The 17,716-nt window shown below is 51.8% G+C and overlaps 6 protein-coding genes across 6 annotated transcripts; 3 read left to right on the top strand and 3 right to left on the bottom strand.

The window, feature by feature from the left end:
* Positions 1-172: 172 nt before the first annotated feature.
* On the top strand, positions 173-2,647 carry KY384_005619 (uncharacterized protein; the record flags this gene model as incomplete). Its single annotated transcript, XM_044814118.1, has 1 exon — positions 173-2,647. One exon carries the CDS (start codon positions 173-175, stop codon positions 2,645-2,647), a length of 2,475 nt encoding a protein of 824 aa, XP_044669419.1.
* Positions 2,648-2,921: 274 nt separating this feature from the next.
* Positions 2,922-4,365, bottom strand: KY384_005618 (uncharacterized protein; the record flags this gene model as incomplete). Its single annotated transcript, XM_044814117.1, has 6 exons — positions 2,922-3,554; positions 3,616-3,837; positions 3,926-4,039; positions 4,095-4,198; positions 4,249-4,294; positions 4,345-4,365. 6 exons carry the CDS (start codon positions 4,363-4,365, stop codon positions 2,922-2,924), a joined length of 1,140 nt encoding a protein of 379 aa, XP_044669418.1.
* A 255-nt stretch (positions 4,366-4,620) lies between these two features.
* KY384_005617 (uncharacterized protein) lies at positions 4,621-6,088 on the top strand (the record flags this gene model as incomplete). Its single annotated transcript, XM_044814116.1, has 2 exons — positions 4,621-4,826; positions 5,047-6,088. The coding sequence occupies 2 exons, from the start codon at positions 4,621-4,623 to the stop codon at positions 6,086-6,088; spliced, it is 1,248 nt and encodes a 415-aa protein (XP_044669417.1).
* A 583-nt stretch (positions 6,089-6,671) lies between these two features.
* On the top strand, positions 6,672-7,463 carry KY384_005616 (uncharacterized protein; the record flags this gene model as incomplete). Its single annotated transcript, XM_044814115.1, has 1 exon — positions 6,672-7,463. The coding sequence occupies one exon, from the start codon at positions 6,672-6,674 to the stop codon at positions 7,461-7,463; it is 792 nt and encodes a 263-aa protein (XP_044669416.1).
* A 2,531-nt stretch (positions 7,464-9,994) lies between these two features.
* KY384_005615 (uncharacterized protein) lies at positions 9,995-13,596 on the bottom strand (the record flags this gene model as incomplete). Its single annotated transcript, XM_044814114.1, has 2 exons — positions 9,995-13,346; positions 13,415-13,596. The coding sequence occupies 2 exons, from the start codon at positions 13,594-13,596 to the stop codon at positions 9,995-9,997; spliced, it is 3,534 nt and encodes a 1,177-aa protein (XP_044669415.1).
* A 444-nt stretch (positions 13,597-14,040) lies between these two features.
* On the bottom strand, positions 14,041-14,830 carry KY384_005614 (uncharacterized protein; the record flags this gene model as incomplete). The annotated part of the gene is made up of 2 exons (XM_044814113.1): positions 14,041-14,739; positions 14,804-14,830. 2 exons carry the CDS (start codon positions 14,828-14,830, stop codon positions 14,041-14,043), a joined length of 726 nt encoding a protein of 241 aa, XP_044669414.1.
* Positions 14,831-17,716: the final 2,886 nt, after the last annotated feature.

Here is a 17,716-nt window from a genome sequence, read left to right as displayed (position 1 = left end):
CCAGCTTCCCTCAAGGCCGACAGTAAATCTGCCCTCTCCCAAATCTGCCGTGCGTCTACCAGATAATCTAAACGACTCGAATATAGAGGACCAAATGCGTGACATGATTCTTCGCAACGGGCAGGATACCAATCGGAATCCAGAATTGACCAGCGTAATCCCTCAATCAAAAATGAAGCAGGTACGCCTACAGAAGAGACCGAACCAAGCAGCGAGGAAACAGCAGCAAGCCGAGACGCAGCAACTATTTGATCGTCCACAAACGGACGAGGTTTCTAAGCAAGCTCACCATATTCCGAATCAAGGGCGTGCACAAATTCAAAACGGACACAGGCAATTTCCACCGCCAGCCAATCTTCTCCCTCAGTCCGGTAATTACAGCAACAATGTTCCCCCTCATCTTCGTGGGCAACAGTATGCTATCGTACCCTCTACGACACCAATCCACCCATCTCACCTGCCTGCTCACCACCGGCAATTATTTGATCCTTATGCCAATGTGGGTCTTAATCAGCGGCCGTTCCCAAACGGTATGCAGCGAGGTCAACCACAACAACCGTTTGCTGCAATTCAGGACCAGAATGAGTACATGGAGTTCATTGCGCGCAATGAGGTCTCCAGGGTGGAGATGGGCGCTGATGAATTCGAAGACAAGCATCGGCTCAAGCAAAGGCTGGAGGTCCTTTGCCGTCAAGCGATTTCAGAGCATGAGCGAAACGTGGACCCATCCTTTGACATGGGCAGCGTCAAACTCGAGACTTTCGGCAGCCTGGCTACGACCTTTGCAACTAGGGACTCAGACATGGACCTGGCTATCCTGTCTCCTAACTCCGAGACCAGTTCATCAAGCATCGAATCTCCACTTCCTCGGGTTGTCGAACAGATACTGCTTGACTCCGGCTATGGGGCGCGCTTGCTGACTAGAACACGCGTTCCTATCATCAAGTTTTGCGAAGAGCCAACCCCTGAACTTGCACAAAATCTGCAAAGGGAAAGAGAAAAATGGGAAGAAGAAATGGCTGCGCAGCCAAAGAAAAGAAAGAAGAAGTCTAGGACGAAGTCAAAGGCTGATCCAAAGAAATCATCATCAGGCAGTGCTCCAGAGGATGAAGTCAGACCTGACCCAACGTTTCCGCAAAATCGACCTAACACAACAAGTGAGAGCGAAGAATTTGACGAAGGCAGTGAGACCGACTCAGACGATGAGCTAAATGAAGTTGCAAACGAGCAAAATGATAAGGTACTTTCTGAGGAGTCACTTACGATGACGGCTTCATCAACCAGTGAGGGTAGTCCAGAGACGGAGAAGCAGAAAGTGAACAGTAATCCTCAGCAAACCGAAGCAACAGACACTACTTCACAAATCAAGTCGGATCTAGAGGCTGACGATCCTAATCTTGCCTCAAAATCCGACGAAGAGCGCATTAGACTGTACGAGCTAGCCATTAAAGAAGAGTGGTATGAGCCAAAGGAGCGAGGCATCATTTTCAACTTCACCCAATGCGTCAAAAGGCAAGCTTCACCCGAGGCACTCAATTCAGCTCGTGAAGCCCTTCAAACGCTTCCAAACATCCTTCGCCGCTACAGAGAACGTACCCCCAGCAAACTCGATTACCCCAAATCCGGCGTTGGGCTTCAGTGCGATATCAACTTCTCCAACACCCTCGGCATCCACAACTCCGCTCTGCTGCGCTGCTACTCAATCTGCGACCCTCGCGTAAAGCCCATGGTCCTCTTCATAAAGTCTTGGGCCAAGAAGCGCAAAATTAATTGCGCCTACGAAGGCACACTCTCCTCCTACGGCTACGTCCTAATGGTGCTCCACTACCTCCTCAATATCGCCGACCCTCCCGTCCTCCACAACTTACAGCATGTCCCGGACATCCAGAACGACCCCATCTCTCTCTCAACACCCACCGTAAATGGCTACAACACGCTCTTCTTTCGCAACGAGGCCCACCTCTCCGACCTTGCCGCCCGCAACCAAATGACTACCAACACCGCCCCCCTCGGCGCCCTCCTCCGCGGTTTCTTCACCTACTTCGGCACCAACGGCTTTCACAACTTCCAATGGACCACCCACGCGCTCTCCCTCCGCACTCCAGGCGGCTTAATTCCCAAGACCACCAAAGGCTGGATCGCTGCAAAAACCGAGGTCGTAGACGCCTCCTCGCACGCCACCAACGGCAAAGCCGAGAAAGTTGAGAAGAAAGAGATACGACAGCGATATCTCGTCGCCATCGAGGACCCCTTCGAAACCGATCATAATGTGGGTCGGACGGTAAGCCATGAGGGCATCTGCGCGATCAGAGACGAGATGAGGCGCGCGCATTGGCTTGTCTCGCATGCGGGTGTGGGCAGGGATGGGAAGCCGGAGAATATTGTGGCGGAGGCGGAGGCGAGGGGCAATTTGCAGTATAGATTCTTTGGGCCGAGGCCGAGGCCGGGAAGGGGAAATGCCACGACGAAGAATGATGGGACGAAGGGGACGCAGGAGGGGAAGAGAGCTGGGGGGAAGAACGAGGGGGTGAAAGGGCAGAGAAAGGATTCGAAGCCCGAGGTGAGGGTTAAGTTGCCGGGTGTTGTGCAGGCGGTCGGAGCGAAGGGGAAAACGCAGGGTGGACATGGAGAGGGGAAGAAAGCATAGGTGCCTATTAGCTTGAGGATGTGGAGTTCGTTCAAGTCGTTGTCGAGAGTGGCTAAAGATGGGCGGATGACACGACTATGTGGGAGAAAAGAGCTTCGAAGCTATTATCAGTGTAGGTGAACGGCATGCATCAGCGGAGGGGATATTATGGCCTGCAGGGATAGCTGTTTGTACGTTTATCAGGTTGTTTCATTGCACATTTGATAGTATTGAGAATACCCGATCTTTCGTCTATCCTGGCCAATTTCTTCTAAAATCCCTCGTCTTTTACCCCTTAGAATATTGGTACAACATCCTCCTCATCCTCTTCCTCCTCTACCTCCTCCACCCTCCCTTTCTTCTCATCCACCCCTTTCTCCTCAGTGACATCATCGCCCATCAACAAATCAACAATCTTCTCGCACCAGTCCCTCACCCCCTTCCCTTTCTCCTCCTTCCCCTCCTTCTCCTCCCACCCCAGATGCAACTCCCTGACAACCACATACCCCCCTGCCCCCTTCCCCCTGACCACCTCTCTCCCCGTTCTCCCGCCCCTCGCGCACAACAACCACAACGCCTCCACCAATCCCAACACAGTCTCCTCATCCCTCTCCTGCCGATGCTCAGGCGGCAACAATTGACACTCCTCCGGCAAGAGCTCCATCTCCTCTTCCGTGATATTTTCTTGATTGGAAGAGCAGAGGGGGATCAGAATGGCAGGGAGGATAGAGGGGATAATGGGGTTGGGGGGTTGTAGGAGGTGGAGCGGGTTGGGGTGCGCGAGGGCAATATTGCGGAAGAGGAGAGCGGTGCCGAGGCGGCGGACATGGGAAGCGTGGGATGTTTGTGGGAGGAAGGAGGTGAGGGGGTCGAGGGATAAGGGGTCGGGGGAGACGGTGGTAGTGAGGTAGGCGGTGAATGAGGGGTGCTGGGTGCGAGGTTAGGTTTTGTGGGAAAAGAGGAGGTGGTGAGGAAGGGTGGTGACATACTCTTGCAAGGTCGCTGAAGAGATAGGCAAGGTGGTCGTAGGAGTCCTGCGAGACGGAGAGGACGTTGTAAATGTCGATTAATTGGGCGATGGCACGTTGAGAGGTTGTAGGGAGGTTAGGGACGGGGGAGCGTTCGAGCGTGACGAGACGTTCGAGCGAGGGGGATTTCGCGAGATTGGCGAGGAGCATGCAGAGCTCGGTTTTGGTGGGCTCTTTGAAGTTCTAGGGGGCGAAGCTTGTCAGACTCTTGTTGTAGGGAGGAGAGTGGGTCGAACAGGATGGTGATCAGCGAGCAAGGGCACTGACATACCATCAACCGGGAGAGGACGGTCTCCAACAATGCGTCATCTTCAGCAAGCTCTTTCAGGACCTCTAAGTCCGCCGATAAATTGATTAGGATTGTCAGGGCGTTCTTAGCGATAGGCTACGAAGTCTCAGCAACGTTCAGGTGGTGTGGTTGTACGAGTGGTCCTACCTACTGGATAATCCTTTACGAGCATTTTCAGGTCTTTAACAGGTGCTAGCTGTTTGCTCTTGAATATTTTCGAGTCGGCTTTCGAGTACGGCACCAGGTTCTCCACCGCTGAACGACAGGATTAGCATGAGTGAGAGGTCGTGGAAATCTGTGCCTACCGATCTGGCGAATCTGGGTGTTGCCATGGTGTAGGAAGTCAACGAGCTTCGAGTCGTCAGTAGAAATTAGGACGTGCTTCTACAAGGTAAATTTACCTCCTCAAGCTCTGTAGGCATAATCGTTGATGGCACGTCCTCATTCGGATGCGCATAGAATACGTCATTATAATAAAATACGTCGTATTTTTGACTCATAACAGCCGTGGCCAGGGTCTAGAATCGGTCGCATATAGACGATACTTTACACTTTTTCTGCCCAATCCATTCCCAACAACTATAGCCCTTCGTATCTCATCTATAAATCAGCGTGTCGACTATCTGCGAATATGAGTCTTTATGTGATGTTCAAGTGTAGCTGCAGCGGTCACAGCCATGGAAGGCATGCAAGATATTCTTCAAAACGAATACGGCGTCAAACCCGTCATTCAAGAAATGGTCCGGACAGATGTATGCTTCCCGGCGATTAGGCTGCTCGTGGAGCACAACATGGTCGTCCCTGCAGGCTCTAAAGACCCTGACAAACCGCTAAAAGCGTTCCGTCTTCAGGTTGGTGATGGCGAGTATTGTATGGCAGGTAGGTCTTTCTCGGATCGAGCAGGGGTATGACTGAGATGCATCTAGCGGTCGTGAGACGACGACTGCACAAGATGGTCGTGGACATGCAAATCACAAGAGGCTCCGTCATCGTGCTGAAGGAGTATAGCATGCAGAAGGCCAAACGTCTGAACGGACCAGGAGAAGTCATGCATGTCCACGTGGTTCTCCAACACGGGAAGCACCCTTGCTAATGTCAAGAAGATACCTTGCCATCCGTGATTTCTATACGATTGGCTTCACCGAACTACCTAGATTGATCCGTGTCACTCAGCCTACCGAGAACGCCAATGAGAGGCCTGTGACTCCCTCGGGCGGTGAAGGGTACGGTACCGACCTTGACAGCGTAGATCTTTTGAAGACCCCTGACAAAGACGGGGCTGGCTACGAGACGTCTCCTAGTCCTCCACCTAGCTTTGATCCAACACCGGTGGAGGATACAGTAGATGACGAAGGAGGTTCAATTTCAGATACGAGGATCCCGGATGACTCGGTGTCTCGTGATGCACCAAAGTTTCTCAGCTCGCCGTTGAAGCCTTCTGAGTACGAGAAGGACACCCTCGTTCCACGATCTATCGAATGGATTAGGCGAGCATCCGTTGAACACCATCACCGTTGTCACTCGAAAACAAACGTGGCGTTTTCAGACCGCTGTCCTACGACAGACGGGCTCGAATTCGAACGATACTGCCAAGAGCATTCTCTTGCTGATAATGACTTGCCTTGTCGATCAGTGTCGCACTGTTCCCTCCTCGCCATGATGAAAGGGTCGCCTTTGAAGCCATTCCGCGATATTCCAAGAATCGTCTCCCTAGCATCTGTAACCGGACGTAACAAATCACGCAATCACGATGTTGACGTCCTTGGTGTGATTGAGTCTATTGATGAATCGACAACGAAACCAGCTAAGCTGGGCACGAAGCGGGATATTCGGATTCTCGATCCTAGCGTTGATGAACCTGTCACCCTCAGCGTTTTCGTGGATCCTGTCAACTTCCATGCTAAGCCTGGAACCTTCGCTCTCTTCAGGCATGTTACCACGCATGATTGGCGGCGGGGAAATCTATGTGCCTACCCCGCCCGTGTGCTAGGGAAAGAATGGTTCATCCCGAATCCGTGGTGCGAGCCACTAGGGATACGGAATGAAGCCCAACGTATGCAGGAATGGTGGGAAGAGCACGAGGTGCTGAAGCATGTTTCACCCCCACGAGGGCGGCTGGGCACTGAGACGGCTCGAGAGCCATAAGACCCTTGTTCGCCCTGTCCCAGAGGCACGATGCAGTCTGCTGGAATTGGTCTGCATATTCAACAACGCCACGATCACGATGCGCGGCGACTTTGACCATGGATCAGTCAACGATTTGTTCATTTCCCGCTTCCAGGCTTAGCTCGGCCTCAGACTGATGCTCCGACTCAGCGCGCGAGTTGTCTCTCCTAGTCTGCAGCAGTTGACTTTCGACCCTCCCGCTTTGGCCCTCCAACTACAATATTTTGCGACCGCGCGAGACGCCTGGCAGGAACATGTCGTGGCCCGCTCAAACCTCAACGGGCATCACAGAGGCGAGAATGCAGCAAAGAGCGGGTCGCAAATAGACGCCTTGCCTACTAGCGATACGATGTCCAATCACTAACATAACCGACAGACTCTGCATATTCATGACTTGCATGAGAGTGGCCTTCGTGCGTGGCCCCACCAAGCCGATACGCTCGATCTAGATGCAACCTTAGGGGGCAATCGGGCATATAATGAGGACCTGAGGCACCCAAATCATCACTGCCACCTCAAGACAAACAACAAAATCTTCGAGCACTCGATCAAGTCAATCATCATGAACACACCTATGAGCCTGCGCATGCCTCATGTGTTCTCCGGCCCGGAAGCTTTTTCGACCCGAGATGTCAAAGCCCATACGTTCAAGATGCACCACGACGTGCACTTCGAATACTTCCCAGATGTAGCTCCACCAGCCGACGTCAACGGCGCATGTGCGTGTGAGGGCTGCGGTGCAGAGCCCACCACTCCTTTTGCAGTCCAGGCCTCCGCGCCCCAAGCAGATCATTGGCCTGTCACTGGCACTCCGTTCTCGCTCGATGTCCTAGTCCGCCCCGCAGCACAAACTCTCAGCCGTGACGCTACACTCTCTCAGCTCTCCAAAGCCACCAAAAAGCTATCTGAACTACCTAAACCATCTTCCACAAAAATGAAATCGAAATGGCAATGCGGCAGCGCTACCTTCGACAAGGTGGTACTCACAGTTGAACCCAACTTCCGTGCCGCCACCTCACCCTCACCACCGGATCACAGCGACAAGGAGTCCCCAATGCTAGAATGGAAAGACCTTGTCCCCATCTTCGGCGACCGTGGCCTTGGTGGCTATCTCCGCGACGCAGCACCTCATCAATTACTGGAGATCCAATTCGCGGTCATGCGTGAGGATTTCGCACAGCCAATTGCTTTTGGCAAGGTGAAGAGGGGTAAGCTTCGAGGTGGTAGCGGAGATTACTCCGGAGAGGTCAATGGTCCGCGTACTCCGGGGGTACCACGTACACCTGGGGCGGGAGATGGTTTACTTTGGGCGGACTTGAGTGATAGGGTGGGGAGAGATTTTCGACCGAGATAGTGGCATACTATGGAGCTCATGAGGAATTTGGAAATGGCGTTCTTGGAATATAGGTTTGAGGTACGGGTTGATGTTTTTCGAGGAATCGAGGCGACCGGCGAGATTGGAAAGCAGCTAAACACGGGAGAAAGTGCGAAAAGGCGTCGGCGTTGGTATGTTCCTATCGAACTCTCGGGGCGTTTAGGTATTACGAAGCGTGATCTCTAGATAGACCTGGATATACGTTTTCCTTCTCCTGCCCTTCTAACACCCCACCCTAATGCTGCCTCTCACTCGAACGATTCGAGTTTGGCGCTAACCTCTTCCACCTATTCTCCCAAATCTCTCATCGAACCACGGGTTAGCTCCTCCATTCGGCACACCTTCCCTTCCCAGTCTCTCACTTTGCCAAGCCCCCCCTTCCCCCCCTCCCCCCAACCTTCCGACCCAACTAATTCTCACTGATCAACCAACTTACGCCCCAACAACCACTATCTCCATCTTCCTAGAGGGTCAAATCTCATAATTATGTCTTGATTAAACAAATGTGATAGAATTTATGAGCTGGCGATGAAAAGTGGTCATGGTAGAAAAACGATGTGTTTCGATGGTAGAAGCGGGGGATTTGCTGGAATAGGCTAGTCTGACTCTTGCCTGACTCTGGTGGAGAATACAGTTGCGTGATGAAGTCGTAAGGGGAAGGGGAGGGGGGCGTAGTGATGAAATTGAGGGCTGAGTCGATCTGATGCTGGAAACGGGTAGAAAAGAAAATTATCATTAGTTGTGAGCCGACGGTGCAGAAGAGAGTGCGGGTGTTAGATTGACAGGTCAGGTTGGTCCTCACCAGATGCAACGGTAGTCGATTTGTCCAGACATTCTCTATGACTCTATCGTTGTCTATCCAGACGATGATCTATACACAAATTGATCAGTCCAAAAGGCACTACGGTGTACAAGCCGAAACTTCGTCTATCAGATCTCCTCTGGTCTTCGCCCTCTTCAACCTTCCCTAACCAACTACTTCCATATCCCTACTCCCCATCACCCTCTCAACGTCCTACCATCACCCCCTCAATACTCTAACACTCCCCCAACCGCCCCCCAAAACTCCTCCACCAACTCCCTCTGCCCCTTGCCCCCTTCCGCCCCCCTGACAACCAAATACCTCCTCCCATCGACCTCCGCTTCCCACTCCCCCTTATTGCCCCCCACAACCTTCCCCCCAGCCTCCTCCACAATCACCCACCCTGCAGCAATGTCCCACGCCCAGCACCCGCCCTCCCAGTAGGCATCCACATCGCCCCTAGCCACGGCCCCACAGTTCAAGGCAGCGCTACCCAGCGAGCGGAGTGTATGCACCATATTCCCACCATCTTTATGCTCGGCGGACAATTTCTCGAAAGTGCGGGTTTTGACGGTGAAGTTGGAGCCGGAGCGCTCGTTGCCCCATTCGACCGCTATGATGCATTTATCCAGACCGTCCAATTTCGGGGCTGGATTCTTAAGCGGGAGGCGTTGTGTGATGTATGTTGCCTCTACCTTCACCCCAGTCCCCATCCCAACACCACTGGTAGACACAGAAGAAGAAGGGTTCGGCGGCGAAGAGGTAGGTAGGCCTGGCGATGTGAGGAAAGAGCCGTGGCCGTGGATGGCGTGGTATAGTTGTTGCGTGAAGGGGTTGTAGACCACGCCGACGAGGGGGCGGCGGTGGTGCGCGAATGCAAGGGAAATGCTGACGTAGGGGTGGCCGTGGACGAAGTTTGTTGTGCCGTCTATGGGGTCGACGATGAAGGTTGGGGAGGAGGAGAGGGTGCCGGAGGTGGAGGTTTCTTCGCCGAGGAAGCTATGGTGGCATCAGCGGAGGGGTTCAACTGGGGGTGTGAAGTGGAGGGGGGCTGCTGATAGGAGGATGTGGTAAGAGGAGGAGGGATGGAGTGCGGTGGGGACAGAAGCGAGAGGAAGGGGGAAGGTACCCATAGTCAGGATATTTCTGCTTAAGAGAGCTGGATACCATGTCTTCGACCGCCTTGTCTGTTTCTGTGACAAGATCAGATGCTATACCGGCCAATCATCAGCTTGAGATCGGCCAATGGGTAGAAGTAGGGTACAATTCTTCTTCGTATCCACTGTAGAGGGGTTGGCGGATGTGATCATCTTCCCCGCCTTGATGGCGATGTCGAAGAGGACATCGTGGATTTCCTGAAGGTTTGGCTCCCCCATCTTTGTGTGTTATCGAGATGTAATGAGTCGGGCTCTGGAGATGGGATTCCTGGATGGCAATTGCGCCATATTGGACTTAGAGACGGAGAAGGCAAGAGGAGGCAAAAATTGATATTCGCGCTTATCGATAAGGGCTGCTTTAGTACGAGTACGCGGATTGAGCAGGCTGGTGCAGGAGACGATTAGCAATGGGGTTTAGGATTCTGAAAATGAAAGATAGGGAATTTCAATTGATGTCTATGGTCAGAATGAGTCGTTTATATATCATGTCCCAATGCCCAAGACGCCACGCTAATCAGCAGACACCCGAACCAGCATTTCAAATCCATCTATCAATGCCCGTTCTCGACTTGCAACTCGCTCAAATCCTGTTCTCGCTCATCATTCTCGCTCTTCGGCAAGTCTGTTTTCTGCGCATGGTTCAGCTGCTCCTCGATGCTCTTCCCAAGTCCCAATGACGTCGTACTCTGAGGCGATGCAACAAACTGACTTGGACCCCCCTGCTGAGCACTGGTGTCAAGAATTGGCTTCGGCTTGCCTAAGAATGCGCTGATTTCTGTTTCTGAAGTGCCTTTTGGGCCATCGTCTTCAGTCGTCGATTGGCTCTGGGGTGTGAAATTACGACCGTGGGGTCCTGAAACGGTAGGACTGTCATTATCGCTGTCATCGTCAGAGCCTTCGAAGATGGCGTCGTCCCATGAAGATATGATCGAATCGTTACGTGAGGCTTTACGGCTATTCCTGCTACCACCGCTTTTGTTGTTCATTTCCGGGACGAGATCGCTGGCCTCTTTGATCTCACTGTCAGTACGGCGAATATCAGGTGACTGGAGATCTTGACGCTCTTCGCCGTCTGAGCCGACCGCTTCGTTGGTTGGCTTTGCTCGCTCCACGCTCGGCTCATCTGTATCTTCCGTCGTGGCTTCGTAGGTATCGGCGAAGTGTGTATCAACTAAATGCTTGATGACAGGCCAGCCGTAGGCATTTGAAAACATGCGCCGAACAACCATGTTGTTGTGTGCATCAGGCTCAAGGCGCACAAGAACCTTGCGCCACGAAAGCCCATGATGGTAAGCCCTCGCAATCTTTTCCTCAACTTTCATGCCGCCCGTGTCTTGGGAATCCGAGTCGTCTCCATGTAGAGTGCTGGCTCGTGATTGTCCATTCCCAGACTCATTTGATATAGATCGCTTTAGCCTTGGAGGTTTCTTTGCCCTTGGAGCCGGTATCTCGTCGGGATGATAGACACGATCATGAAAGATGGTCCGCGGTCGACTTCTTGGATCGGTCAAGAATTGCTGAGTTGGTAGTGGCGGATTGAGGACATCTCCTGCAGATTCGAATATTGTCGTCTTGGGAGGTGCAAAGACGTTCGACGGATCGTCTAGCATTGAGTTGCCTCTGATATTGCCTGGCCTTCTGGAGCTCTCGGCGCTGGACAGGCCTTCAGGCGGTGATGATCCTCCGGCATTCAATTTCGTCGTCTGGCTCCTTTTGTAGACTTTAGTCTGCTTGGGTGAAGAGTGGTAGTCTTTCTTGGATGAAGCGGGCTTAAATAAAGATAGAAAACTAGTGATTGGATGAGCAGGCTGTTGTTGCGGTGGTGGACCGACAGCTTGGTGGGAATCTGAGTCTTCTTCGATTCTATGTCCACTCAAGAACTGAGAGTCTTTTGGACTTTCTGGTTTGTCGTTGTCGCCGACTGCGCTGTCGTCAGGCTCAGGCACCCGTGACGGCGTTGGCTGACGACTTCTGGAACGACTCCGTGAGCGATTTCGCGACAGAGTTCCGTCACCACTCGCATTCGATTGCGACCAGGCATCACTATCTACTTCAGCACGCAAGTGTCTTGACGAGGCATTCGCGCCGGTCATTTCAGCCCATCCCCAACTCGCAAGCCCAGAAACAAGACCGTTGTCTCGCCTCGCCTTCTCAACGCGACCCAAACCACTCCAATCTAGAAATAGCAGACAAGAAGTTCGTAGTGGCACAATGCCATCGTTGACCACATTAGAATAGACGGTACGATTGCGAAACTTCTTCAGCACTTGATGCGTATGTCCTGCAGGCAGAATACGCAATAGGGGTTTTGAACCTGGATCTGGCTGCTTTTGCGCTCTTTGGCCTTCCGTACCTATGCCTGCAATCATTGAGTCCCAGCCGCCGCGAAGGGCGGTCGATGACTTCCACGCCAGTCCAAGGTCCTGACCTGTTCTTCCCACAAGCCCGAAGTCTAGAGCAAACTTAACGTAGAGCGGGTTCTCATTGCTCAGACCCAAAAAGGGAGCCGCCATCGCGATGAAATTGATTGGCTTGATCTCATCGAAAAAGTGCGGTGAATGCTTATGTATGTATGCGATCGCATAGGCTTGAGTCAGCCCACCGAGTGAGTGGGCAACAAATGATATACTGGTGATTTTGTAGGGCAGATTTGGTTGTTTTGCAGCAGGCTTGTAGATGGTACTGCCTTTGTGCTCTGGTGTTCCTTTGAAATCACTGGGGCTCTCTCCGGTTAGCACACGGGACATTTTCTTTCTCAGTGACTTCTTCGCAGGCAGGAATGGTTGATCGGGATAGGTCGTCTCCAAGATCCATTTCGCAAGCCTCTTTCCTAGATATTGTATGCCTCTCTCGGTTCGACAAGCATTGCCGGGAAAGCCTCGAACGATGACTTCCTCATCCTCGTCACCGTCATCGACTTCACCACCGGTTTTCGGCTCAGGAGGAGGCTGTTGGCTAGTGCTTTTCTTATCCTCGCTAGTGCTCTCTGGCAGCTTTGAATCGGCAACAGCCTTCTGCGACTCCTCCCTCTTTTTCCTCTTCTCCTCTCTCGTCTTCTTTGCCGTAGCATCAATACTTTCCTTTAAATACAACATGTCCGAACTAAGATTGCTATGCAGACCATGTGTGAGAACAACCAAGTGCACCCTCTTCTTCTTCTTCTGCGGCTTCTGTTCCTCCTCTTGACTGCTTTTCTCTTTTCCTGGTCCAACATCAACTTTGCCCGCAGTAGCATCTCCATTTACCAACCCTCTACTTCCTGGCTTGTAATCTTCGTCTCCTTTCCACTTTGGCAGTGCCGGTTTATCCCAAAGAGCTGCTGTATCTTCGACGATTATTTTGACAGCATGAGAGTAGATGCCTTTAGGTTGCGCAGCATTCTGACTTATCTTTCTTTTGCTCTGTTGATGATCCTCGAGCTGTCCTGGAGTAGCCGGGGCCTGGCCCATAAGAGTTGCAAATCCAAGTTCAAGCGATTTCTCATCCCGGGAAATTAAAAGTTCGAAGTGGACGGCTGCCGAAAGCGAGAAAATGATCTGAGAGGAAATCTCGATGACCCATGTAGCACTCGAAGGGGCTGATGTGGTGGGATGATCTTGCTGCCCCTGCAAAAGACCGAATTTGTCTTCCGAGTTCCGTATTCGCTCTGGTACCGTCAGGCGACTCATCCAGCTACCACCCGCTTTGAGGTTGGGTTCGAATTGAGGATGTCCATCCTCTTCATGTCCATCGTCATTGTGGTTTGGATCGAAAGTTGTCGGGTAGCAGGCTGCGTAAAGGGTATAGGGGCCATGGAGGTATGCAGCACGTAGGGGTATGGCGGAGGTGTTGCGGATCTTGACGTGGAGGTGGGAGGGAGCGGGGAGGATACGGTCGTGTGAGGGAGTGTAGGTAAGAGTGTATCTAGCAAGTCAAATGTCAGAACCATAGAATTCACGCACGAGATCATCAGGAATGGTGGGACTACAGACCGAACAACTTCTCCAACTCGCACGTTTCCCTGTTGGTGCACAAGGAGCATTTTCTCCTGCGCACGCACCACTTCAGGTGCGACACCCCAGCCGAGCGTCTCTTTTGGCCCAAAGGTCCCTAAAATACTCTCGTCCTTTGCTTCCGCCTGGGATTGTTTGTAGGTACGTGGTGAGACGAGCATACGGGCGGTGACGCTGGCATTTTATCTCGGGAGGTCATAGTCAGCGCCGGATGAGCCACGGGAGGTGCATGAGAGAGGGCTACGACTTTTCTCCAGCATGCCATGGCTCGAGGCAGCAGAGGGAAACATATGTGTGAGAGTCAGAAGCTGCGGTGCGGCTGATCCATAGTGCGGACGGATCACCAGACGCCCGTCTGATGAGGCGGGCGACGCAGAGCGAGGCTATTTCACAGGCACACTAGATCGCCGAAAACGGAAAATCTCACGTATGACAAGACAATTGTACATTTGTTCAACTAAGTTTTGCTCGCTCATTGAAAGCACTAAAATGACATCCCAAGATCACCAAGGTCGTGTCTATGCCACCCGCTCCTCCAGCATGTGCATTGTGTATCCCATGTTTCCAGCGACCGATCGAACGCCTTCCTCCTCCTCCGTTTACCTTCATACGTTTTCTTCTCTGAACATACTCCGCCTCTCATTCGGACTGTCGCCCGCCTGCAAGCTCCCTCCATCACTGACCTCCCTGTTGTGCCCCTTTCCACCCTCCTGATGCGGCCTTGGGCTCACACCCCTTAAACTGTTCGCCTCAGCATGGTCCCCAAACGGATTCTCCCTCGCCCTCTCTGGGCCTAAATAGCCTGTCTGCTCCTCAGCTCTTATCTCCCTACTCAAGCTCCTACCCCTCTGCACATCAGCTGGTCCTCCATACCCCGACAATCCTGGACCACTCCCACCACCATACCCTGTACCTGCATACTCATCTCTATGTGCCGCGGAAGAGGGAGGTGGCTGCAATCCTAGCTCTTGCTCCTCATAGTACCCCCCATACCCGTCGTTCTCCCCGCGCTCTTCTACCCGTGAGTCCCACGCCTCATCTGGGTCTAGCGGACGGTGGTGCCCTCTTGCACCAGCACCACTGTCCCCTTCATACGCGCCGGTCTTCGATCTGGAATTGCGGAGACCGTAGTATTTATTTTTGATCCAGCCGAGAGGGCCGGTTGGGGCCGGATAGATGCCTGACCCGCTCCGGTCTTTTTGGAAGATGTTCCACGGTGGTGGAGGCTGGCCGTCTTGTTTGGCTTTAAAGCGTCGATAGGCAACGTAGCCGAAGTAGGCGGCGGGGATGAGGATAATGATGACCTATTGAATTGGATTGTTAGTTGGCGAAAGCCAGCGCGGGTGACGGATGAGATTGGGGGCGTACAAGGATGAACCAGCCCCAGCCCGACATTGTAAATTTTCAATGATCTGTCGATCGCAGGGATCTGTGGGAATTAAGGATCATTGCTTGAGCATTGTGGGTCGCGAATGAGGATGGAGCGGATATGGCCAACTCTCGAATTATCACAGCTGAGCCTTTTCTGGCTGACCGGCTAAAGTTGCCGCGTTTGGACACTGCCAAGACTGTCAGCTTATCTTATCATGCAATTTCACGTAAGGCTGAATTCTCTCCTCATCTTCAGCTTTTACTGTGAGAAATGTCAGGCGATGCGAAGGAGCTAAGGGTGAGCCAATGATGTGTATTTGAAGACTCACTTGCCACCTCATATCAGACGCGCCAATTCACAGTGCACCCCGAAGAATAACAAGGACTCGTCTTGACACGGAGCACTCCCAGAAGCAGTCGCTCTCTAAAGCACATCTGGCACCCACTATGACAAGTGATTGTCTATCAGGCTAAACTACATAAAGAGCAGGTCTTTCCTTCAATCAAGCTACCTCATTTCACGGTGACTTGGCTCCGGATACATCGCCCTTTTTGGGTCCTTTGGAGATGCAATCGGATCACGAAAAGAAATGATGTCTCGAGTAATCACTACAGTCTATTTGTTACTCACCGCGACTTTCTGGGTAATATTCTGCAATGACTTAGAGTGTCTGACCCTAGGTCAACGATATTATGATCTCTGTCTTCCTATGTCAAGAATCAAATACAGATGTTGGTCATATAGGTGCGTGGAACCGGTTCTCATTGCAGGAGGGGGAAGGTAGGAGCAGAGAACTTGGATCTTTGCCTCGGACCCAATGCTCTTGCCCTAGGGACTTGGGCCATCAGTACGGATCGATCTCGCTTATCGTTACCCAGGTAAAAAGTAGGTTCTCAAAGCAGCATTTATTTGCTCTGAGCAGACTGCGCGATAGCTGTACTTGGGCATTCTACGTCATATGAGTAATACTGGGGTTCAAAATCACACCTCACATAGAGATCTTTCGACTGCCATGCATCCTTCTGCACGCAGCTTGAGAAGTGGGACAAGGTTGGTGATCACACTTTCCTACTCCAAAGGGCACTGTCGTTCAATGAGGGATTAATTGCTGCAACTACGCCAACAGACAGTGGAGACCCTTGTGGGCGTACATTGTATTGAGAACGTGAACTGTGACACGTCCTTCCCGTTGTGCGACATCAACGATAAGTTTGGGTGTTGTTGATTCCCGAACCATGAGCCCTTTGTCACGCGTTCTAAGCTACGTGTTGCACAACATGCCTCAAGGTAGTGCTAGCACTTAGACCATTTGCTAGATCCTGGCATTATATAAATATATCCTACACACTGCGCTCTTAATTCTTTCCATCGCCTGTGGATTATTGGGGTGCTCCAGATATCTCAGTTATCAACGATGCCTCGCTGGCCCCACTGGCCATACTGGCCTTACTGGCCCTTCCACCGCGAGCATGGCGAGAAACCACTGCCTCCATCTGGCTATAATTATCTGCCTATACCAGTCGTTGCTTGTGGAAATCATTACCATATAGACCACGTAAGCATGCTATCAATATGTCTGTCTTCAAGAGCGCTAACATATAATTTGGCAACTAGTCTACTCCCACAGGCAAGTGTTATGAGTATGAATTGAACCAACGCATGGAACCCATCGGCTTCAAGAAGCCTTGGTATTTGACAGAATACGTAAGTATTGCGCTTTCTCCCTATATCAGGCTTAGCAATTGACCAGTTCTCACCCTTCTGCATCAACACTGACTTGGGAGTATGACAGGAAAGACGTCTACATCCGCAACATGCATCATGAAGAATCTAGTCCCTTTTACATACTGAAAATGCTCAATTCGAAATTTTGCGAAGTACGTCGGAAAGGAGATACGGCACGAGACTCAATGAACTGTCGTAAATGCGAGGACTACCGAAGCAATGCCATACTATTCCGATATGAAGATATCAAATCGGAGCCATGGAAGGAGGATCTGGAAGTGAACCCCAGGCTCAGGGAGCGTTGGACCCATATCTCAAGAGAGCGCCGCAGGCGCGAGGAAGAAGCGAGACGCAGGGAGGTAGAGGAGGAGCATAGAAGGGAGGATGGGACCCCTCCGCCACCTTATGGGGATACGAGTAACAGCATACTCTATGATGACTCAGTCGGAGATTTGACATATGGAGGACTTAGTGGCCCGCGCTCTCACTTTTCTTCACCCGGGCACAGGTTCTATTGAAACCCCAAAGGCTGGTGTCCTCATCGAAGGTAAGCTTCAGCATTGGAAAAGGAATAGCCTGGAGCCCATCTGCTTCATCGAAGTGTGAGGTTTCAGTGACGGTGAAGAATCTTGATTTGCATAGTATGCATAGACATGTGGATTTGCAGTTGGCTAGTTTCACAATCAAGTGTTAATGAATGCTGGCTACAACGATAGGCTTACAAGATGGTCTACTGATGTCTCGCCAGTGGTGAATAATGCTTTGGTCATCAGGGCATCCGATATTCGTGAATTGCTCCTTCCCCCTTTGATTTGTGACTCACTGTTGTCTCACATTGCTGTCACTTAATTATGAGAAAGTTCGAGAAAGCAACAGACAACGATGCTGTCGACACGTTACAGCTGAGGAAAGAGGTCACAGTGTACTGATATTGCATGCTCATCGACACGGCGCGGATAATAGCGTGTGCTAGCTCCGTGATCAGAGCGCTTGCCGCACACAGGGCCACTAATTCCCTTTCTAATTTGAGTGAATACTGCATTTCACGTCCTCAGTCTCACACTCTAAACCTCTGCTCGTGACATGACAAGCACACAGTGACTGTTTCATGTCTCATAACGCCCCAAACACGTCTTCACTACGCCATTACACTTCAGTGCCTGGGTATATAAGCCCCCGAGTAT

This window comes from Bacidia gigantensis, assembly GCF_019456465.1.
Source record: "Bacidia gigantensis strain McMullin 20006 chromosome Unknown contig_245, whole genome shotgun sequence".
Classification (NCBI taxonomy): Eukaryota; Fungi; Ascomycota; class Lecanoromycetes; order Lecanorales; family Ramalinaceae; genus Bacidia; species Bacidia gigantensis.
The sequence above is the reverse complement of the archived record's forward strand: the minus strand, read 5'-3'. Positions and strand labels throughout refer to the sequence as shown.